Genomic DNA, 24,797 nt, shown 5'->3' on the forward strand with positions numbered 1-24,797 from the left:
TTGTATATAGATTTACACTGATTCATCTTAAATCCTGTGCAAACATGTGTTTCACTCTTTGGTAATTGTTTTTTTAAAATGCCTGAGGCTGCAGGACTCTACATACATACCTGGGAGCAAGTACTACTGAACTCTCAGTAGGCATGTATAGGATTGCACAGCAAATCCAGCAGTTATTGGAAAGAAGCTTTGACTGCTTGCTAAGCATTACATGAGCTTTATGAAAATGACATATAATGGTATAAATAACATAGCATGATAATAAAACATTTATCTTAGGAATAATCCTGATATAGAATGTGCTGCATGTGTCCATTTTTCTAAAGAGCGACAATATACCGGTACATATTTAAAAACATGAAAAAATGTCAGAAATTATAGGATGTTTTTTATATATATAAAAAACCTCATATACCTGTACACTGCAACTTTCTTTAAAGACTATATAGATGTTTTCGAAATAGTATACTTATAAAAATTACAGAATAATTACATTTCATTGAATAATGTGCTTTTGAGTACCTCCTTATATCTTAAGTAAACTGATGCTTCGGTCTAGTAATTCTTGCCCTGAGATTTCTAATCAAATAAATAATTAAGAGTCTGAAATAAGTTCAAGTCATGTATAAGACACTGGCTCCCTTTAGAACATGTAAACATAGGAAGTATTTTGTCAGTTTCCACCGCTAACCCCAGTGTTAGAATCTGAGCTACAGCAATCCAAAAAAAGGAGGGAGGAGACCATGTGTCCATTGTAATATATTTTTAGGCTTGACCACAACCATTCTTTGAACGTTGTTGTTGTTGTTGTTGTTGTTGTTGTTGTTCATTTCCCAGGGGAAATCCAAGCATTTACTTATAACATGCAGCTGTGAACCAACGATTCTTGCATTATGCTTAACATCCAACATGATGCTTCAAGGCACCGATTTTCACATGCTTATTCTGGAACAGAGGAGTGGTGGAGAGCTCGATGGTAGTCTTCTGAACTGGTGATTTGTTCTGGTATATCATAGCCTCTTAGAAAAGGTCCGGTGTTTTGCTGTGCAAAGTAGTATAGCTGCCTTGCAAACATTGGCTCAACCTTAACAGATAGAAAGGTTAATGGGACACACAGCCAGATGGTCTGATTCATTCATATTGAATATATCTATATCCATATCCAGTCATACCTTGTGTTGTGAACGCTCTGTGTTGAGTACGTTCGGGTTGCGTACTCTGCAAACCCGGAAGTGAAACACAGAGCGCGGACGCTTCTGCGCATGTCCGCACGGTCTGTGGATGCGCAGAAGCGTCCTGTGCAGTTCGCACATGTGCAGAAGCGCAATCTCACGAGATCTTGCGTTTTCACGCATGTGCGAAAGCGTGCCACTGTTTGGGGTGCGAATAACACCCCAAAACGAATTAAGTGCGCAACCCGAGGTATCACTATGTGTGTGTGTGTGTGTGTGTGTGTGTGTGTGTGTGTACACTGTATATATATAATGTATATATATAAGAACAAACCTTAAATTAATCATGACAAGTCAACGGAGTTCCACATCGGAAAGCATTTCATTTATGTTTTATCTAGTTTCATCAGTTCAAATGGCCTTGCTCAAGATATTGAAGTTCGGCAGCACATGCTTCTTTCCAGTAGCAATCATATACATACACATACTAGGAACAAGTCCCACAGAAATCAGCAGGACTTATTTCTAAGAAACAGGCATGGGACTGTCCAACATTCTACTACAGTTTCATGTACATAGAAGCCTATACACATGTGCAAGCGCAGGCATCAGAACACACCTTTATGTATCTTGGACTAACATTTACCTGAAACATCTACTGCCTACCATGAATGACGACAAAAATATATTTTCCCTTGCTGAACATGGTTCTTTCTAAAAGTATGGAGCTCCTGCAGAGCCCTGGAGATAGCAAAAACTCCACACAAGCATACAAAGGTAGTGGTAGGGATGTTTGAAATGTTATTCCTCTTCAATATGCGAATTGTCTACTTGATCAGTTGCAATAAGAGCTAAATCTTCCTTGCATTATCAACTTTTACAGTTGATTGTTGAAGCGGAAATTGTAAAAGAGAGAGAGAGAGAGAAAAGACCCGCAACCAAACATAGGGTGGTATCTACTTAAATCTACGAGTAAAATTATTTCTACCCACAATGGGATTTCCCCACTCCTTCCCCTGCACATGCCCTGCACCACTACCCCCAAATCTGCTCCAGAGAGAACAAATTTAGCGGGCAAAGGGGGGAGGATGGGGGGAGTCCTGTTGTGCAGGCAGAAGTCAATCCACTCATGCAAGGAGTCACTCAGTGCTACGTTGACACACAGCTTTCAGGACAAAGTTAACTCATATGATGACTGCAGGTATTACGTATACTTCGAAACAACTTACGCTGAAGCTCAAAACATGGATTATTTTATTTGTCCAAGATTACCTTGGTCAAATAATGTGATCTTGTACAGTTAATTCTTCTGCTGAATGTTTCTTAGTATTGTTTTATAATAGAATGCACAATTCACAACCTGATTCACTACCTAATTAAGCCAATGTGCTTAGATTTAGGACACTGGTGCACCGGTGTTCTGGCTTAACAGCTTTGTGAATTATAGGCTAAATAGCCCTAAATAAAGGAAGATGAAAGGCGTTGGCTGTAAGGACACAGAACGCATGGAGCACTTGGTAAGAGAGACGAGGGAATCACTATGCTCAAAGCATCATTTGTTACAGCTTTGTAGAATGCTATAAAAACACCAACACGGCACAAACTATTGGTGGCAAGCCAGAAAGCCCCCTCTTTATAGTTCATGTCTAGTTTATTTAGCAGTATTGAAATAGACTGTGATTTCCAATTTCAGAATATTTGAATTGTTGTAATGTTTAGCTTAAATCAAAAGCGTAATCACAGGTGTGAATTACTCAGAAACTGGTGTTGCATATTTCCAGGCGATTATCATACTTAAGGAAGTTTCAGTTATACTGTACTGCCTAGCTGTAAGAGTGGTGATTTACAGTTCATTTCAATGCTATTTTCCAACCTTATTTGAATATATTGGATTAACTTAATTCACTTTAAGCATTCACCTTACCCCCTTTAATATATTTGCATGACCCTAGTTTCAAGCAAATTAAATTGTTTATACTTACATGGGCTGTAATTTGTTTCCTTTGCCTTTGTGGATCTGGAAACTCTTCACCGAAACACAACACAATCTGGAATCTAGGCAACGGCCGGCCATGGTGGGCAAATACTTGTAGTTCTGGAAAGTCAACAGAAAATACTCAAGCTATTAGGTAGGACTAAACTTCAGAGCTATGGTGGGGGGGGGGCAGGAATCATGGAAAATCGGCCGATATTACTGATCAAAAGATTCTGTGGCAATGAAGATGGCAAAAGACCTAACAAAATCTAAAATCCAACTATGATAAAAATTGTAACACTTCCCTGGTTGTCCAGCTTTCCGATCAGGTACATATGCATAACAAAATTCCTGTCAATTTGGCAAGACATTACTGTTTCCAGTTTATTGAGTGCTTACATGTATGCCACGGTTGTCTGTATTTACCCTCAGCTGGGATAAACCAGAGCTGGCTGGCTTTCAGAAAAGACCAAGTGTGATAAGCCTGAGGAGAACCTCTAAAATATGTATGGAGAAGACACAAGTCTCCCACATGTTACAATTTATTATTTGTTGACTCAAAATTGTATAACTGGGGGTTTATGGGGATTTTACAATAAAGACTATTGGAATCTAAAAAGGCAAATCTATAAAATGGTGCTTCCATTAACCCCCCCCCCTCCACTAAATAATCTTTTAAAATATTCCACTTTCAAATTTGCTGGAGATAAGAAATGTTGATTTCAGTCCAGTTGTTTCTATATCCAGTCCACATATCACAGTCTCTAATTAAGCAGATGTGTTTATATTAGCCAGTGTGATCTCACCGAAGTAAAGCCTGAAGCTGCACAATCTTATATCAATGCTATTTTTATTGCAAAACAGCCAGTGTTGTACATACCAATAGTTACACATATCGTATAACTGTAAGTGTTAGCACCCTGGACACCAAAGGCTAAAGGAGCATTTAAGAATGCAGATAAGAAAAGGGGGGGGAACCTTCAGAAATATTACACCACTGAAGAGCAGGCAAAAAAAAATGTGTGTGAGGAGCATCGTTAGCTCACAGTAGGGCAACGGGTGAGTCAACATTACATTTCTCAAGTGAAGGCTAATTAGAAATTTTTAGCAAATTAGGTATTATTTCAGCTCATGCTATGGTTAAATAGAGTCAAATCATGAATGTGCATCCAACTCCTTCTGAAACCCACTGCTATGACAAAAGAAGCTTGGATCACACAACTTACAAGGATGCATTTATCACTGTAACATACATACCTGATAAAAACTGCTGAGTATCAAAAAGTTTGCATGTCTGCTCCCTTTCCAATTTGTTAGGCCTGTCGTTGCAAAACGCCAGAGGCCCATCCCAATAGATCCTGCTTTGGCAAAGTCTCTTAGCATAGAGTCCATCAGGTGTCATCCAGAGTATTACTCCCCTTTCCAGGTGGCTTAAGGACTTTTCGGTTATTTTCCTCTGGTTGTGATCTTCCGGATAAGGGAAAAGAACTTGGTCCAGCCCGCTGACCTCGTAACTTTGGCCATGAGATATTCTGCACCCCTCAGGACTTGAAGTAGTGACTTCTTTCACAAGAGTTTCATGGTAATACAGACAGATGTGCAATCGACAATCTGAAAGCATATTTATGCAAAATTGTTGTTAACCGTTGGACACCAGACAATGGCATGTCATGTAACGTCTACGAGGAAGCTAAGAAGCATTGAGGTTTAGTGACACATAGCATCTCGGAGATGTGGCTCCAAACCACTTTTCAGTGGCAGACTTTGAACCTGAGAATGCATATGCAATTTTAAATACACTTGCTAGGAAATTAAGCACAGTGGGACTTAAACATGTGTAAGATTGTGCCACACAGCAGATTAGCTGGGGAAATGCTGGTTGTGAGGGTATTGGCATAGTGATTCCTCTGATTCACTGAGTTGAGCTATGCAGTAGCCTTGCTTGTTGGCCAAGTCAAATTGCAGGCTACTTGATAGCTGATAGGTAGCTGTTCCATGGGGGGGTTTTTTGGTGATGGAGCATTGGAGCAAGTAACAAATACGGCTGTTGTGCTGCAGGTATGGGCAGCAAGAGCTACAGTTAGTGAAATGAGCTGCCCTTAAACCAAGATAACACATCTACAAACACGCCACTAAAATAACTCTGTGCAAATGCTTAAGTGGTAGGGAATTCTTGTCAACATGTATATGTTGGGGTTAATGGGTACATAAACATCAGTCATAATGTACACTCACATGACAGCATGGAGAAAGTTTACCAAACAATCAACAGGGAATGTTACGCCCCACGGTATGAGTTGTTGCCAAATGATTTTGGGGGAAATTAACTGATCAGTTGTACTTAAATGCCTGGTTGATGTGCAACACCTCCACATACGTTTCACTGATTGCCTAGGTAATCCACATAGTCCCCGACAGGATAATTTTGTTTATTTAAATATTTATATGCGGCCCTTCAGTGGAACTTCCATAGCTGTTTTCAAAATTAATATAAAATATTTAACAACCAACTGAAGAGAGGAAAAATATATTCAGGTGTCTGGGATAATCCTTTGCTTGACACTGAAAGGATAACACGGTTGGTGCTAGGCAGGTCATCCTTGGGAGAGAATTCAACAGATAGGAACTTCTATTGAGGAGGAGGAGCTCTCTTTGGTTGCTTCCTGCTTTGACTGGCCAATAAACACACCACCTAATTGAGTTTTGGCCACCTATTTCCAACATCATTTGGAACCCAGGCACATTCACTGGACATTGCCCAAAATTCAATGCATATTGACTGGGCACTGCACAAAATTCCTTGTTCATGTTGTCCGTGAACATTCTCCACACTTCATATAAATGTGCACAACCAACATTTGTGCGCACCCTGTATTCACCTTACATTTTTAGAAACCAAATCAGAGAACCAAACATTGATGGAAATTTCACAGTTATCCTCTCATTTGAACTCACGGGGAAAGGAGTGTGTGTGTGTGTGTGTGTGAGAGAGAGAGAGAGAGAGAGAGAGAGAAACTTATCTGGAAAGTTATGAGAGGGCTCTCATGAATTCATTGTTACTTGCCAATTGTTGAATTATTTATATACCTGACAACGGAAGAGCTTCACCAGACCTTATGCTCGGCTCTATTGGGATCCCAGGAGTCTGTGCTTCGGGTGGCGCGCAAGCGTAAAAGGTTCCAGTTACCTGACAACCTGCTTTCACAAACAAAAAGTTTCTGTTCACAAACTATGTTGCCAAGCGGTCCAAAAATCCATTGAAGGCTTTCCCAATCCAGTCTGAGAAATTCACCTTCCATTTCGACCCGAACACATTTTGTTTGTTTGTTTATATGCTGTCTTTCAGCAGAGCTCCCAGGTAGTTTACAAAAACTCTGGCAGATGCTTCCCTTCTCCTGAACTCTGGATGTTTTGGCTGAGTTTGGAGGGCCTTGTGCTGGCTGCAGAGATGGATCCCTTGGTGCTTCTGCACTTCTTCACACTAAGTGGTACCTCGTGGATGCTTTAAACCATTGCATGACTCCAGAAGGGGCATGGCACTGGTATTGACTTCACAGGCTTACCTTCTAGTAAATGTGTTTAGTATTTGGCTCCTCCAAGGTGCTCAAAGTGCCACATGTGGTTCTAGCCACTTTATAACAACCTTATGGGGAAGTAGTGCCAGCTTGGGCCCCAGACTGTGGGTGCCCAGCGCATGCACGCTGTGATGTCATAAGGTGACGTCATGCCACGATGCAATGTTATGGCAAATGTGCGCTCTGCCGCCATGGTGGCGACTGGGCCAGGGCCTGCACCTTTGTCGCAGGGCCTCTGTTGGGGCCTGCTGTGGCAGTAGTCACACTTTGGAAGCATGTCTGCAGCCACAATGGGCCCCAACAGAGACCCTGGGGCAGAGCACAGGGCCAGTCGCTGCTGCAGTGCCACAGCACCAGAGACAAGGCAGCAGGCGGCATGGGCAGGGGGCAGAGGCTGTGCACCCACAGCAAAAATAAATTGTGGGTGCCTGGGCCCCCATGGCCCCCTGGAATTGGCAGCACTGGGAGACAGCGACTGGTCCAACATCACCCAGTAAAGTTTCTGGTGGAATGGGAATTTGAACCTGGGTCACTCTGATCCTAGTTCAGCCCTCTAATTACTACATCACACAGGCTTGCAGCCTTAGAGTGAAGGCAGATTTAACATTTATACAGCATTGGGAGCAGTATGGAATGCTTTCACTTGATTGCATCCAAATCTACTTGTCCCTCTTAGGCCAAGCACGAAAAATATAAATATAAATAAAAGCAAGAATGCCCAGTTGTGCAAGTTTAAAACTAAAACCTACTTTGCATAGGATCAGCTGGCTTTGTGAGGTCACAGAGCTAGGAAACCCTCAAGGGGGTTCTTCAGGCATTCAGCTTTAATGACTAATGGTTAGGATTGAAAGGGATGCAAAAGCATCTAAGTGATAAACTCTCCCAGAGAAATCAATAGGACTTAGAGAAGTGGTTGACTTGGGGTGTATCACTGTGCCTTAAATATCTATACTATTATAATGTATCTTTGTATTGCATTGAAATCAGCCAGATTCAGTCATGGGCTGGTAGGTGCAAGATGGAAGCCAAAAATTAATAAAGCAATATGCTTTTATTTGACAGGTTTCACTGAACACATTCCATGTTTATGAAGCTCTTGGAGCAGCGATTGCCATTTTTGGAAACCTGAGTAATAAGCATTGGCACCGCACTGCAGCCACACAGGCAGCTGGCATAGTTGATTTGGTGCAGCATGAAGCTCTTAATCACAGGGCCATGGGTTCGAGCCTGACGCTAGGCAAAAGATTCCTGCATTGCAGGGGGTTGGACTAGAGGACCCTCATGATCCCTTCCAGCTCTACAAATCTATGATTCTATGCACACCCCATAACCATGCAAATATACATGCCCCACAGTCATCCATTCACAACCCCATCTGCCCTCCAACACTTTGGCGTGGAACAGTGTTTCAGCCTTTTTCCAAGCATAATTTGTTTTTGGCAAGGGGAGGGGGTCATCTTCCTGGAGAGTGCACTGAGCAGGAACTGGTTAACCCACTCCAGGAAGTTCTCTCTCTCTCTCTCACACACACACACACACACACACACACACTTGGGGAAAGCCTTCTATTACAGTATTTTATTTTATTTTATTTTTTTAAAAAAACTAATTCCAGGAGGGGAGGGTGATTTTTTTTTTTTTTTTGGTTGCAACAGAAAGGAAAGAAGTATTCTTTCAGGCCTGACTACAATGGGGGTGGAGTGAGGAGGGGATAATGTAGGCACCAGGAAAAGCTTTAGCAGGCACATGTGTGCTTGCTTGTGCCACGTTGGTGACCCGACTCTGCAGAACAGGGGTGCCAACTTGGCTAAAATACTGGCGGGGGCAGGTAAGCCCCACCCTACATAATCAATCACATGATGCGGTGCACGCACGCCATTTGAATGGCAATGCCCATGAAATCTGGGGGTGCCCTGACTTCCTGAAATATTTTATTTTGGGGAGGCAAAGGGACCTCAGCCCCTAGGAGTTGGCTCTTATGCTGCAGAATAACATCATTTTTGTAAACACTGAAAAGCTTTCATTTTGTGCACCATCAGAAATAGGCCCATTTGACTTACCTACTTTGCCTCGTCCATTATTCTGAATCTTCAAAGTAAAAGCACTCCACACTCCTGTGGAAATTTCTTATACTGAGTGCTCAGTGTAATGGAACCTTAGAACATGCTCCAAAGTTAACCACTTCTGCAAGTCCAACTGATTTCAGTGAGAGGGAGTTTACAAGTGCTTGCCTATCCCTTAAATGAGGTTTAAAAGTCCTTACTTTTGGCTGCCTAATCATTCATTCATACCATTGTACTTTCTTCCAACATTGGAATGCACATTTAGAGTTTTCCCACTTTTGCAATGCTTCCCCATTTATTTCAACGAAGAGGGGACGTTTACATACACAAAGTGCTGGATATACTGAGCAGTGTCTTCTAATGAAATGAATGAGGAAATCCACTTTACTCAGAAGCACCTTGTTCACTGGGTCAGGAACCACAACTTCTTTCACAATTTAAATAACCACCAGATACAGCTCTGTCTAAAAACACTGTGATCTTCTTACCGTTCTGACATGCTGGGCTTTGCCAATGGTGGTTGCGAGCTGCAAAAGGAACACTTGCACACTGGTAGGAGATATCGGGGTGTGACTGCTCCGGCATATAGTCTCTCCAATTACGGTCATGAGATACCATGTAGCTTGGCACCTGCATGTTTAACGAAACATTACATAATGTTGTTGTTTTAATGCATTTTTAAAAAAGTTTTTCAGTCACAGTTATAAGAAGGAGAAAGAAAACCCATCAGCAAAGTACGTCCATTCACAATGCCATTTTGCAAAAAAGCAGGTATGTGTAGCCAAAACCAATAATACAAAATAACAAAAGAGGATGGGGGAGGCATTGAAAGATCTTATATGGCATGCAAGTCAGGCAAACAGCTCTGAGTAGGGGTCCGAGATCTCAGAATAGTTGTGATCCTCACAACTTCAGACAAAAGTAATGTTTTCATATGCTGCAAGAGAAGAAAGGTCCTCGGGACCAATGAGCTCTCAAAGCAGCTGTGTGGTCCTTCCAGTTCTGTCAAACCAGTCACTTAGCCATGAATAAAGTGTGCAGGGTCAGGCTGTGGTGTCCCACACATTACATAATGGTTATGGTCAATTGCAGACAGAATCCTCAGCTTTCCCACCCGGACTACAGATACATGCCATCCTCAAAATGTCCAAACACAAAATGCTCTCCAGAGTCTTGCGCAGTGTTCTCTCCAAAGCCTGCTACCAGAGATTATTTGAGTACAGGTGCCAGGGGGCAGAACATGGGACTCCATGCACACAAAAGATGTGCTTCACCACCAATCCTTAGGCTCTCCCCTACAAATAATGAAGATACAGCACCCAAGGTCCCCTCTGAAGAGGAAGGGCACATGAAACTGATGCATTGGTGCAAATCCAGCATTGTTAATTAATTATTTCTTTTAATGACGCTTACAGGGGGGGTGTAAATATTTGAAATGTATGAAGATGAATACTTGGACTGCAAATGATGAAACAGATATGAAATATAATAAGAGCTAATAGTATGGGTTCAACAACAACAAAAATTGGATCACAGCAACACCTATGAACTCTTTGAGAACATTCCTTAAGTTATAATTGTACTCTTTGCTACTCTTTTTCAATCTCACACTAGATTAAGGAATGGAACAGCAATTGTATCAGCATATCTTCATCAACTGACATCAAAGCTAAAATACATCCATATTATTTATATATGTGTATTTATACATACCTGAGGTGGTAGTGCAGAGTAAGATGAGTTCATGGTGTAAGCATTATTCATAATCATTTGGGGATCTTCCATGCTAAGCTGTTTTGCTCCTGTGTATATAAAACAGGGAGATTTACGCATGCGTATCTTGAAGAACCTTGTGAGAAAAGTAGCTTCCACATAACAAATGGCATTGTTATTGCTTCAGTCTACTTCATAGCCATGAGGTTTGTTGGTATGCTTTACAGATAGCGGATAAATCTAGAAGTCTGTCACTGGAAAACTTTATCAGAATAAAAGACAACATACATGCAAATCACCTGAATTGTATAGGTAATTTATTTAGTTACAGAATCAGGCAGAACTGCATCAGCTGCTTGAACCCTAGGTGCTTCTATTGTAAACCTATACAGTATAAACAAGCATTAGATTTTTAATTCACCAAACTTTATTGCTTAAAGTAATTATAGCGCTGTTGTACCTGTATATCCCCACCCCACCCCGGCACCACCTCAATAAATGGGATTGTTTTGTGTAATGCAAGCTTACCTTTCTTTGCCCCTTCTGGTACTATTCTGTACACTTTATAGGGGTCTGATATATCCAGCTGGCTTCTTTCAACGAGTTCTTCAAAGTCATTGCTCTTGTTCAAAGCACACCGCAGTCTTGTTTTCCAGGTGGGGGGATCTGGCTTATCAATGCCTTCTCTGAACTTTCCTTTAAATAGAGCCCAAGCCTGGAAATATAGATGGAGGTTAACATCTTGTTTTTAAAAACTCCTTTAAACATACCTATAATCAACAATATAAATAGCACGATACGTGTGTTCATCGTGGAAGTTCTCTGATGGGACTATCACTAGCTTTTCTCCTGCCACTATAGGATTTTCACTTCCCTAGTCATAGTTCAGATCCTGAAGTTGAGGCTCCAGTACATTGGCCACCTCGTGAGAAGAGAAGACTCCCTGGAAAAGACCCTGATGTTGGGAAAGATGGAGGGCACAAGGAGAAGGGGACGACAGAGGATGAGATGGTTGGACAGTGTTCTTGAAGCTACTAACATGAGTTTGGCCAAACTGAGAGAGGCAGTGAAGGATAGGCGTGCCTGGCGTGCTCTGGTCCATGGGGTCACGAAGAGTCGGACATGACTGAACGACTGAACAACAACAACAAGTCATAGTTCAGCTACAAACCAAATTCCCAACACAGTGCAATTTTTCAGGACCCAGCAGAGAAGACTGCAGTAAAAGAACTAGATGTCGTTCTGAGATTCATAGTAGATATTTCAGTTCTACAGGAAGTACGGTATATAGACCCTGTGCCATACACAAAGGCTCTGTGCTATTTTAGTTCATTGCAAAACAGCATGGAGTAGCCACAACATGTTTTCTTTCTTCATTTATGAATAAGATCGTTTCTATCCCACCGTTCCTCCAGTATGGAGCACAGGGCAGCTTAGAACAACAGTGTATAAAATGTGTGTGTGGGTGTAATTTTTATATAATAAAAATGTAATCCATTGAAGGATCTGTAGTGCTGCATCACAATTCTGAATTTGCATGAAGTCATTGTGGGGTAGCTTGGAGGAACACTGAGAGGGGGGGGGAAAGCAATTTTAAACAGTGGCATTGCATAAAGATACTTTGGAATGTTTGAGGAATCCGTGTCCTTTATCTCTCTCGCCTGAGGCAGCTGAGGAATGGAAGATGGAGAAGTTTGAGTACAGCATGAAAAGAGAGACACTGAAAGTAAGGAAATGTGAGTGCTTTAAACAACAGCAGAAGTTTCAGTAAAGCATGCATGGAGGAACACTGAGAGGAACAAAGTAGCGATTTTAAAGAATGGCAAAAGTTTGAGCAAAGCAAGCGGGGGGGGGAGGAAGACAATGTGGGGGAGGAAGCAGCATTTTAAAGCAAAATTTGAGTACAGTAAGAAGGGAGCTTGGAAAGGCTCCGTTGTGTTTTCTTTTTGGTGTTATCTTTTGTGTTGCACCCATCTCTGCTATTTCTTCTTGTTAAAATTTGTTTGTTTTAAAAAAGAGTACCCTCACTGTCACTCCATCCCTGCTTTACTGTTGTTGTTTAAAATCACCATTTTCCTCTCAGTTTTTATCCACTCCCCACTTTACTCAAACTTCTGCCACTGTTTAAATCAGCCACTTTTTTTTTTCCTTTCAGCGTATCTTCTTTCTGGCTGTACTCAAACATTTGCCTCTTCCATTCTTCAGCTGCTTCATGTGAGAGAAAGAAAGAACACAGAGCCCTGTGCAAAGGGGCTATAGAATAGGAGAGAGAAAGCATGAAAATGGAGTGCTCCGTGTGCAAGGAAGAGTTGAAAGAATGAATGAATGAATGAATTTATTATTTCAGTCACAGACCAGTTCCAGCCCACATACAATATCAAGGAAGTCATAAAACACGATAGGGATACATTGAATTTGAATTTGCAATTAGGTATAACAGGGGCAATACAGATATAGCAATATAGATAGATAGATAGATAGATAGATAGATAGATAGATATAGATAGATATAGATAGATGGATATCTATATATATAGATATATATATAGATATAGATAGATATATAAATTAAAACTTAGTCACTAACATATAACCTAAAATTATCATTTAAGACCTTAACCATTATGATAGCACAGCTTGTTCCCTAAGTTTTATGGCAATCGCACAGAATTTAACGTGATCTCAGGATCCTTGTCCTCTGCCAGGGATTTTAGACACTGAGGTCTGGATTCATTTGGAGATTTCTGCATAGCAGGGGTAATAAATGGCGAGCGTATATCCCCATAGAAACGACAGCTTAACAAGGCATGAGAGACAGTTTCTACCTCCATCAAACCGCAGGGGCAGATTCATTCCGCGTATGGTTTACCCTCGAATCTGCCCTGCAATAAGGCAGATGGCAGCACGTTGAATCTAGTGAGGAGGAGAATCTTATGGAGGAGAACCATGGACATTAAATCCACACAGAAATATATCTTTGTTTGTTTTATCTCGCTTGTGGGAACAACTCAAAGGCTGCGAAAGAATGAAGGATAATATCAGAAAGGATATGGGAATCATCGGAAAGGACTATGGAATGCAACAGAAATTTGATGTTGATCAGAGCCCTCCGAGTTTGAAGCATGGGAAGCCTAATAAACTTATGATTTGGCAGATTATTTGGACTATTTGATATCTATATGTATAATTTGGAACATTTAATGTGATTTTGATTGGTTTGTTAAAGCGGAAAATCTAATAAAAATTATTTATATATAATAAAAGAACCGAGTGAAGGTAAATGACCATCTTATTTAGGTATTTGTAATTTTGGCAAATAATTTGCTGGGGTAAATCCTCTCCCATTATCTTTTATTGCTGGGTGTTGAATTCATCTCGCTCATGTGGCATTGCAGGTGTGCAGTATTATAATAGACAGATATATATATCAGGCTGCAGTTAACCACCTATAAGCCTTCCTGTTTTTATTTGTGTATTTATTATCACATTTTTATCCCGCCTTGTTCCTCCAAGGAGCTCAAGGACACAGTCCTCCCCTTCTCCATATTATCTTCACAACAACCCTGTGAGGTAGGTTGGCTCGAGAGAGTGTGATTGGCCCAAAGTCACCCAGTTAAGTTTCAGGCCTGAGCAGAGATGCGAACCTGTGTCTAGTCCAGCGCTCTAACCATTATACCACACCGGCTCTCAGAAAGATGTGAGAGATTCTATGCAGGCAGAAGGAATGGCTTTTTTTTTTTTTTTGGGACCTTAGGTATTTTAACCAAATTCAGACTCATTGGTTCATCTGTTGTCTCCCCCCAGCCCTAATTTGAGATGTCAGAGATCAAACCGGGGACCTTCTGCATGCAAAGCAGATGCTTTACCACTCAGCTATGATCTCTCTGACTATATAAATAATAATAATGATGCAGCTATGGTGGCAGATGCGGCCCCAGCTTCTTCCGGTCTTCTCATTCTGTGTGGTGCAGAGTTCAATAAGAGCCCTGCTTGCAGACAACACACAATGGGAGCAAGGATGTAAAGCCACTCTTTCATAATTGGGATGTGGAATCTGTGACCCTTTGGATGTGTTGTACTCCAGTTGCCATCAGACCTAATCAGCATAATCAGCGCAGTCAGGAATTATGAACTCTCGTTTCGTATCACGCTGAGGTGGAAATAGCATCATAACTTCTGCCAAGTCCAGTCTAGTCACTGGAATCTGCAGGCAGCTAAAAGGTAAAAAACTATTTTCAAGTCAAGAGATGGCTTTTTTAAAAAGACATGTCACAGTATGAGTTCAGTACACAAAGCTAAGAAAACCATGCGGAAGTTTAACATTAAGTCTGGGTAATTAAGGTGGGGGGGGGGGAGGCATTGCTTGTGGATTCAACCAGTAGCGTAAATGGTTGCTTTTAAAAATGAGTTACTATTAAAAGTAATTAGCTACATTCATTTTAGCAGAAATGGAACAGTGTTGCTCCAGGTAATGCTATCCAATAACAATCAACGGAAGGAGTTTTAGAAAGGAAGTCTTACTAAAGAGTTATTACAGTGCTTGCTGAAGTTTAATGACAAAGGCTGCAAATCCTGTTTGGAATTGTACACAAGTTCCATTGATGTCTACAGAATGTAAGTTTGTGCAACTCGGAGCATCATTGCAGCCATAAAGAGTCACGCCTTGGGGCAGTTAATCAAATAAGGAAGAGGGAATTATGGAACATGGAAGGACTCTTTCAAGTGTGACAGGAAAGCAGCTTGGTTGGCATTTTAATTCAGAAGCATCTAGGATGCTAGTTGGGTAGAAAAGATAATTCCATCATTGATAGGTGATCATTTAATTTCTCTTTTAAAGTCATAGAAAAGAAGTGCCCTAAAATAAAAGACCCTCCTAATTCCACTGTCCAGCAATCCTAATAGGGGCAGAGTCCAATCTACCTCTTGGTTTCTTCAGTCTACACACAGTTTAGGGAACATCAAATATCATTTCTTTAACTAGTCACAGGTGTGCCTCTACTGCTAGGGAAAATGTACTTTCACTTGTTACAGGCTAAAGGTTACAGGAGCTATTGGAGAAGGACCCCTGCGCCTTTGTGGAATTTGACAGTGAGGCTGATAGTGGACAGAGGGTGGAGTTGGACCTGGGTTCATATCCCAGATTAGCCAGTTCACTGAGCGGCCTCAGCCAAACCTGTCTTCCAGTCTGATCTACCTTGCAAGACTGTTGACAAGATAAAATAGTCAATTCCATGTACAGGTGGGTAGCCGTGTTGGTCTGCCATAGTCGAAACAAAATAGAAAATTCTTTCCAGTAGCACCTTAGAGACCAACTGAGTTTGTTCTTGGTATGAGCTTTCCTGTGCAAGCACACGAAAGCTCATACCAAGAACAAACTCAGTTGGTCTCTAAGGTGCTACTGGAAAGAATTTTCTATTTTAATTCCATGTACGTTAGCCAATGATCCTAAAGCATCTAACTGCACCTGACCCTAAATTTGGAACCAGTTACACTTATAAGCATGGGCCATTTCCAAGTAAATGCACGCTTTGCTTCTGATGGAGACTGGAGCCAAACTTGCGCAAGGACCCAGCCACTGGATCGCAATCTGCTAAATCTGGCACGCGCCTGTACTGCCCGCCCTGGGGCGAAGCCCTTACCTTGAAAAGAGCGGCGTCCTCCTCTCGATTGTAGTCCTGCTTGCCCGCGTGCTTCCAGGGGATGCGGAAGATGCTCTTCTCGTCGTTCTCCCACACCAGGCCCGGGTACTTGCCGCTGTCAATCTGCTCGATCAGCCACTGGCGGAGTTTCCCGTTGCCGCAGCTCACCGAGCTCATCCCGCCGCCGCCGCCCTCGCTGGTGCTGTGGATGCCGCGCTCGCCCTCCAGGTTCATGCCACGCGCCCAGCCGACGTCGCCTGCTCCGGCGCCTCCCCTGCTGACGGGAGGGAGAAGGGTCACGTGCCACGCGCCAGACACACGCGCGCTTCAGCGCCTCCACGCCGCCAGGCTCTCCCAGCCAGCGCTCCTTTCCTCTCTGACCCACAGAACGCCCCATTCTGCAAGTTCAGCGGGAGAAACGCGAACTTCTCCACATCTACCTTTTGCTACCGGGCAAGCGAAGGTCGGGGGCGCCGGTGTCCACCACCACGGTCTCCAGCATAGGGGCTGGCTCCCAAACACCCGCAAAATTTCCCGTGAAGAAGGGGCCGGGCAACCACAAATTTCGGTGCCAGGGCCACCATGCATACCTCACGCAACCACGGTCGCGGGGTCAAGCTAGCACTCCTGGTATCCAGAGTGAGAGAGAGACCCGTTTCACGGGGAAGCAGAGAGACCGTTCGCTCGTTTGGCGCCAACACAGAGTAGCCCCGGCTTATGCCGCGTCTCCATCGCGCTCTCTCGCGCGCACCTCCTCCCCTCGCGAACACCTCAGAACGGCCCCTGAGGCGAGCCACAAAATGGTGCCGCCCTCCCCGCGGCAGAACAAGGGGCATAGAAAAGATCCACACTGGAGGGGGGGGGGGTCTGCTGCCCCTGAGGAACCTGCCGGCCAAAGCCATCGCCTCACCTTCGGCGTTTTTGCACCTCTCCCTTCCGCCCTCCTGGTCACACTTCGTCCCCCTGACCGGCTTTTCCTCGGAGCACACGCCGAATTATCTTTCTCTCTGTGTGTGCCTGCTTCGTTTTGTGCACTTCCCCCACCCACCCACCTCAGAGCCGTCTTTGGTTGTTGTTTTTTTTTCTGACAGGCAACCCACATGGCCAAACGTCGCGCCTCACCCAGCTCCCACTTCCCTGTCGCCTTCCCTCTCCTGCAGACGCTCATCCGTCCCCGCTTCCTTCCTCTATATTATGGGCTTCCTCGCGGCTGGCACGAGCTGGACCGCTCCTCATACTCACAGAAGCCCCTTCCACTCTCCCCGGCCGCCGTCCTGGTCTCTCTCTGTCTCTGTTCAAATCCCCCGCCGAGGCCTTTCCCCCTTCGCTTTCCCATCCACGCCGCGGACTCTCCGCAGGAAACTCCTCACATTCGCCCGCCAACGCAGCTGCCCTGTTACCGTCATTCCCGCCCGCGCGCACCGGCCGAGAGAGGGGACTCGGCTCCGAGCAGTCGCTTCGCCCTCGTGACACATTTCCTCTCCGCCGCCCCTGAAGCGGTGGCTCACAAACCCACGGCGGCCCCGGCTCGGCGGGACTCCCGCCCGCACGGCGCGAGGCGCGCCCGCCCGCCGAACCTCCTTCCTGGCAGCGAGAACGCGGGGAATGGCGGTGAGCGAGTGGCCAGACGCGCCGCCTCCGCCGCGGCTCTTGAGCACGTTTTCTCGGGAAAGTTTCCACGAGACGAGCCCTAGGAAAAGGTGCTGCTGCGAGGATCGCGGCGCGCGTTGGCGCAGCCGCGCTCAAACACGTGTTGTTTGGCCCCTCGCCGACTTGGAAGCAGTCAAAAGCTTGTAAAGCACTCAGCGCGATGCTCTGGACTCACACGGGGTGCTAGGCCACCGGCGCCCCTTGGGGACGTGATTTCCGAGTAAACGTGCATAGGATCGGCCTGCTACAGGGCAATCCTGTGCCTATTTATTCGGCAGTAAGTCGCGCAGGGTTTGTTTAAGCAGCTCCCTAGTAAATGTGTGTAGGGATGGCAGCCGAAGGACTCGCGTGCGAGTCAGTGTCTTCGAGCTTCCAGGGGCTTCCTAGTAAACCTAGAATCAAAGAGTTGGAAGGGACCTTGAGGATCATCTAGTCCAACCCCCTGCGATGCAGGAATATGCAGCTGTCCCATGCCCGAGATCCTGGTATTATCAGCACCATGCTTTAACCAAACGGAGCTACCCAGTGGTAAGAGGATCGCGCGACTAGGCAGGCTGCTACTGCCGGACATCTTCCAGCCACGCTGAAAATCAATGGGAGTTGTTTCGACATTGAAATACATTGTGGGTATTATGTGACCAGTCAAGGCAGGATCTGCAGCAATTCTGTTGCTGCGATTGAAGACATCAAGCCTTTCCTACCGCCCTTAAGCAGCGAAGCCCCCCCCCCCAGGTTTTCACCCATAGAGATCAACGGTAAACAAGCACACCTGCACAAATTCTACATTAACGAATATCCCAAAGGGCGATTACCGAAGCAAAGCCTTGTCAGTGGCAGAAAAAGTGCTTTGAAAAGCCACACATGCACATCTCTCCCCCCCCATAAGACGATCGGTATGTATATAAGCATTATTTACACCAAAACACAAGCATACTTACTGAACCACGAAGCTAAGCACTATAAATAAACGCTGCGCACACCGCAGTGCTTACGTGTGGGCCGCAGGAGACTTATACAAGGAAAGGCACAACCTCAGACTCACTTTCAGTGCCATTGGACTCAATGGGGCTTCCTTCTGGAACTGCACTGCTGGTGGAGGGGCAATGCCTTACAGAGATCGGCGGCTACATTTAATTATCCACATGCAAATAAACATTATTACCAACGGGTGGATGCTGCCTTCCTATAGTAGGGAAGCAGAGGTGGCTGAAGTTTAAAAAGGGAATATATATATAGTAAATGTTAATGTATTATATTAAGTAGAGGCATTCATTGGATTGGAATAAATGGGTACTCATAGACCCCCGGCGGAGGCAGGATTGCATTTGCTCACATCCATCACTTGCTCTCGCTCTCCCTTCCCTCCTGCTCTTGTCCTCCCCCCCCCCGTCGAAATTTCGACGGGAAGCTCCCAGCAAAGTTCCTGGAGAGGGGTTCATGCCCTCCCATAAACTAAAATCTCGTAGGCTGAAATGAATATGAGCTGCAGGGCTAGTTATGCGCTAAGTATCATCTGGTCCAGGTTCCTTCCTCTCCCGCTTCTTTCATTCTCCAGGCCGTTTTCCCGGGACACCTGGCGCTTGCTGCGCCCCCCACCCCACCCCAAGAACGAGAATCACCTTCTCTTCATTCCTGCATTGCAAGGGAGTTGGGCTAGATGACTCTTGGGGTCCCTTTCAACTCTTCCATGATTCTGTGAACTGTTTGCTTTCCCTCTCCAAATGGTAGCCATTTCCCACGAGATGAGCGAGACCCGCATATACTTTCTCCCTCCCTCGCATCCTTCCTTGAGCTTTGCACAACCCACATTCTGCTTTCAGAGAACCTGAGCCCCCAAATTCGGGGTGGGGGTGGTAGGTCCTTTCCTTTTTCTTTCCTCCTCTTCAAAGCTGGCAAAAATAAAAGTTGTTGAAATTCAACAGCTGCCTCGGTTGGTCTCAGAATATACTTTGGTTCTCTTGTGCTGCGGGCAAAGTTTGTGCTCGACCTGAAGTCGTAGTCAAGCCTTAAACTGCTCCCGTTCCGCTTTCAACCTTAGAATCACAGAATTGTAGAGTTGGGAAGCGACTCCAGAGGGACATCTAGTTCAACCCCCTGCAATGCAGGGGAATCCGTCGCCGAACTCGAACCCACGACCCTGAGACTGAGAGTTCTAACGACTGAACTGTCCCAGTCACTTCTGTTGCTTGTTCTGCCGTGGCCCAGGGGGTTGTGGTCTACATGGCTGCCTCCTGTGAACCAACCACCAACCCACCTTTCTAATACTTTTCTCATAAAACTTGGGGGTCAGTAGACTGCACCCATCTGTTACGCAGAAAGAGAGTAGAACCTGAGAGTAAGCAGTGCAGGGTCAGACCCAAAGTCGGCACGGTATCCTATCTCCCACAGCAGCTATCCACACGCTTACAGGAAACACAAAAGGAAGGCATGAATGCAACGAGGAAAGGGCCATAGATCAGTGAAGAGTTCACAGAATCACAGAAATGTATAGTTGGAAGGGACCTCGGGGGTCATCTAGTCCAACCCCCCAGTAATTGCAGACAGACCCACTTCGAATCCTCTGGTAAGATGCAAAAGAAGCCTGCCTAAAACAATGAGGAGGGGAGGAGGGATCTACCTCCGGTTGGTAGAGCATTGCGACTCTTCATCTCAGGGATTGTGGGTTTGAGCCCCACTCTGGGTGAAATGTGCCTGCATTGCAGAGGGTTGGACTAGATGATCCTCGGGGATCCCTTCCAACGCTGCAATCCTGAGATTCTGTGACTTGTGCTATTGGGAGCTGGAGTCCAGAAACATCCGGATCGTGCCCCAGTGAGTTAGATGGGCTACTGGTCTGACTCGGTATAAGGCAGCCAACTTCCTCGAAACCTCCCTTGCTGCTTGCACTCTTGCAGCCAGATACACTGCCTCTGAACCCGGAGGCTCTATCTAGCTTTAGGAGAGGGTAGCTAAATGAGTACTTGCCTGCCTGCCTTCATATCACCGTATCATATATTGCCTGTAGGTTCTCCCACCAATAGCTTCGGTTACCTTCCTCTAGGATTCACCCACCCCACATGACAGCTCACCTGTGCTCTGTGTGTGAATGGGTTTGGGGGCTGGAGGGACAGCGCCTCTTCCAACAAATTTTCCACTCTTCCAGCTGCGCAAGAACCCTACCGATGTCTTAAACCTCTGAAGCAATCAAAAGAAATACAGATATATTTGAATACTATTTATCCACCCACCACTGCTGCTGCTAATCTAAAGAGCGTGACTAGCTCGATATGAGAGTGAATAGGAAGGTCCTCAAGTTTAGGTTACCAGGGTCTTAAATGCAGAGTCTGGGAATCAAAGGACAGTTCTGGAGTCACTTTTCTCCATTAAGATCGGGCAGCAGCGTCGAAGTTTGTCCTAGCAAATACAAAAACCTCCTACCACCTCCGAGGTGAGCTCTTAGGACCAAGGGCGGTATATAAATCTAAGAAATAAAAACAAAATAATTTTTTAATTTGACCTCGTGAGTTTTCCTGGTCCAGAAAGCAGCTCTGGTCCAGGGAAGCTCACAATAACCAATCACATCTGTTCCCCTCTAAGGCATCACCAAGTTGATATTTTTTTTTAAGCGCTTCAGAAAGACTGCGGCATCAGAAGAGAAACTGTCCCCTACAGAAACCAGTAGCAGGCTTTTCCTTACTGAATTGGTCTAAACTTGCAGCAAACTTTGGGGTAGCACATCCTTTTCCTTTCCCGTCCGGAAGGAGAGCTCTGTGCGGTTCGAAAACTTGCTTACTGTTCCTTATAATATAATAGAGCCAAATTTCTTATGCTAAAGGGATTTTTAGATCCATGCGGCTGTGCTGGAGACCAAACGTGCGGAAACTAAAACTGCAGAACTAAACACACTTGCAATTGCAAGGCGATAAGTCCCATTGAACTCACTGTGGCTCACTTTGGAGTAAACATGCTTAGGGTCAGTGTCAACGTGCAGGCATATTTATTCTGAACTCTGAAGTAAAACCCCTCTGTGCTTGGTGGGACTTACTTTCGAGTAAGTGTGCGCTGGGCTACAGACGTGAAATGAAATCCTCTGTACATTATGTACTGCTGGGAAGGGGTAAAAGGGTGTTATTCCCTCGTAAGTGTGTTTAGGATTGCAGCCTTAGCTGCTCCCTCTTTCTAAGCGAAGTGTATGGCTAGGGTCAGAGGAAAGAGTATCTTTGCAGAATGATATTTGCACAGAGCATTAAATAGGGCTGAAGTCTCCTAGCTGAAGTCTGCGGGGGCGCTTCCAGACGGTCGCTATTTCCGGGTGGGACTCGATCACATCCTGGCAAAGCCAGCTTAGAGGGCACTTTTCGGGGTAAGGAAAGAGGCAGCCGAATGCGCTGGACATTAACAATTGTTATATGACGGAACGTCGTGTAACCTCCCCGTCGATCAATCGGAATGGACTAGGCTCGGTAACGGGAGCCTCGCGAAGGAACGCGACTCTCAGGTTGCGCTCAGAAATAAAAGAAATATCACCCGGATCCTTAACTTCTGCAGCCTGCAGCAGTTGTGGGGTGAGAAACCTCGCTTGGGCAGGCCTTAACCGAAAGGGGACTAGGAATCCGATGGGCAATTTGCTTCCCAAAAACTTCGCCCGCCTACCTTCTTTTTACCAAAAAGAAACGACAGAACGGGAGCCACATCTTTAGCCACCTTTCTTCCTGTCTAGGCACAGAAGAAGTCTTAGCCACGTGATTCGGCATCACCTCTTCTTGGACCAGGATCAGACCCACATGTCTCTCCCGCACCTGCCCGCCACGCCACGACACGCGGTCTCCCCGTAGTACTACGAAATGCACTTCATTCATAAAAGACAACGAACGCGATCTCGACTGGCAGAGATAAGGGAAGGGAAGCAGAGCCGCCGGAAGGGGTAGAAAAGCGATTCAACTTGCAAAAAGGGCTGCGAGAGGGAGAGGAGACGATGCTTTAGACTTAGAACAAGCTCTCGAAGAGGATCCACAAGCCAGTTAAGCCCTCACTCCACCGAGATGAAATCGAGAGGCGCGGGTGGGGGTGGGGTGGGAATTGCTTGGCAAATGGTCCGTATACTGAACTGGTCGCTATATGGCCTTCTGACCATTAGGCCTACTTATGGCTGTAATAATCTTAGCCAGATGGAGAGAAGTCCCATTGGATTCAAGGGGGCTCGCTTCGTAGTCGATAGGGCAGGACTGCGCTTTGCAGCCACGCACTGGTACCCATAACTCAGTTGGTGGAGCACGAGACTCTTGAGGGTCGTGGGTTCGAGCCTCAACTTGGGTAGAAGGTCCCTATGTTGCAGGGGGTTGGACTAGATTACCCTGATCCCTTTTAACTCTACGATTCTATGAATTTGTCCCCGGTTTACTCTCGTCACCACCGCGGCCGCGCGTGTTAAAGAGTCGACTGGCTCAAGAGATCACCAGGAGGGCCCGGAATTCGAACTCGGCTCCCGCAAGTCCAAACTCCAGGACTTCTTTGCTTTGCCTCGCTCTCCGATGAGTGAACTCAGATCTGGTCCCCGTGTGCCAGAGCTATAGCACACCTGAAGGCGGTCAAAAAGACCTCACTCCAGAGCTTATTCCGAATTAAGTCCCATTGGACGGAACTGGCTCCCTATCATCAACTGTCCCCACCACCCCCTGAATTAAAAGAAGGCGATTTGGCAAACTTACCTCTCTCTCTTTCCTCGCTCGCGGAAGGCGAGCGCGGAGCCTTTTCTCCAAATGGTTTGGAGACGGGTTGGGGGGGGGGGGAGAGAAATCAGATTTCAAACCGGAATAAACTGAGCGGCGAGAGGGAAAGGGGAACTCTCTTTTATGACCCAAGCGGAGAGCCTGAGGAGGGGCGGGCGGGGCTTGAGGGGGCGGGGCCTCCCTGCGTGACTGACCCGGAGGGCGGGGTTTGGCGTTCAGTTTCAGTAATAGCGAGTTGCGCGGTAGAAGACTTGTCGGGAACTGCCGGAGGGTAGCCAGCCTGTCCCTGTTCACGGAGGGAAAGCCCTAGGCAAGAATCATAGAATTGTCGAGTTGGAAGGGACCCCGAGGGTCATCTAGTCCAACCCCCTGCAATGCAGGAATATTTTGCCCAACGTGGGACTCGAACCCACGACCCTGAGATCGAGAGTCTCATGCTCTGCAGACTGAGCTTCGGAGGGGCACGTTTTAAATTGAACCGTACGAGAAAAGTTGTTGCATCGTGCACGCCTTCAAGGCTACTTCACCAAGGCCCATAGCTTACTCTGTAAACGTTAACTAGAAAAGGAAAACCGACCTCGACCCGCCCCTCTTTTCTTTTTGACAGCGGGATGAATGCTGGATGCATCCCGTTAGAGGGCGTTTCAGCATCAGAGAAGATGCGCAGAAGAAGACGAAGGGCTTCCTTCATACATCCCCGCGTTTCCTAAACGAGATTTGCCAGGGACTCCCACCCCACCCTCTCCCTGGAAGCCCTAACCCTTCAAACCCCCGACGGCGGGTTCACACATGTTTAGTTCACCCCACCGCGACTGCTGCGTGTCAGATGATGACTTGTCTGGGTAAGGACAGGCCAGCGCAGACAGAACTTTGGATAGAGTCTGTTCACACGTCCAACCGCTGTTCGCATTGTGTATGCTCAGAAATCAGCTGCAGAGGAACCCATTACATGTGAACGTGTGAACGAGCCCCAATGCTGTGTTACGAAAGGAAAGCATCCAGGGGCCCCCTCCTCCTGCCTTGACTGTATGACTTCCCATGTCCCAGGGCTGAACAGGTGACAAGGCTAGAGAACATGGTTTCCTCTCTCCTTTAGAACCAAAGAGCAAGTTACATTATTCTCTTAAGAAAGAAAGAAAGAAAGAAAGAAAGAAAGAAAGAAAGAAAGAAAGAAAGAAAACGAAAGGAAGAAGTGGGCGCTTTTATTATGAGCAAAAAGCAGCGGCACGCCAGGTTCCTGTGGGAAATCTCCCCTCTCCCCTGCCTGAAACTTTGGGGCAGCCGAAGTACTTGTGCGCCTTC

At 45.5% G+C, this 24,797-nt stretch overlaps 1 protein-coding gene across 2 annotated transcripts; it reads right to left on the reverse strand.

The window, feature by feature from the left end:
* Positions 1-416: 416 nt before the first annotated feature.
* IRF4 (interferon regulatory factor 4) lies at positions 417-16,407 on the reverse strand. Of its 2 annotated transcripts, none has more exons than XM_033154470.1 (8): positions 16,138-16,407; positions 11,027-11,213; positions 10,499-10,587; positions 9,274-9,415; positions 6,235-6,342; positions 4,405-4,758; positions 3,155-3,267; positions 417-1,084 (listed from the first exon to the last, which is right to left on the reverse strand). In XM_033154470.1, exons 1-8 carry the CDS (start codon positions 16,369-16,371, stop codon positions 941-943), a joined length of 1,371 nt encoding a protein of 456 aa, XP_033010361.1. In that variant the 5' UTR covers positions 16,372-16,407; the 3' UTR covers positions 417-940. The 2 variants fall into 2 exon arrangements, with proteins under 2 accessions (XP_033010361.1, XP_033010360.1); XM_033154469.1 differs by having other exon boundaries at positions 6,235-6,345.
* Positions 16,408-24,797: the final 8,390 nt, after the last annotated feature.

This window comes from Lacerta agilis, chromosome 7, assembly GCF_009819535.1.
Source record: "Lacerta agilis isolate rLacAgi1 chromosome 7, rLacAgi1.pri, whole genome shotgun sequence".
NCBI lineage: Eukaryota > Metazoa > Chordata > Lepidosauria > Squamata > Lacertidae > Lacerta > Lacerta agilis.

What these genes read in the sequence shown, in the direction of transcription:
- IRF4 (XM_033154469.1), bottom strand. Translation starts at nt 16,371, where the DNA reads ATGAACCTGGAGGGCGAGCGCGGCATCCACAGCACCAGCGAGGGCGGC. An exon ending in AAGCCCAGCATGTCAGAACG is followed by an intron (nt 6,346 to 9,273) that starts GTAAGAAGATCA and finishes TGTTTGTGAAAG; the next exon opens with CAGGTTGTCAGGTAACTGGA. An exon ending in TGAAGCTCTTCCGTTGTCAG is followed by an intron (nt 4,759 to 6,234) that starts GTATATAAATAA and finishes ATATGCTTTCAG; the next exon opens with ATTGTCGATTGCACATCTGT.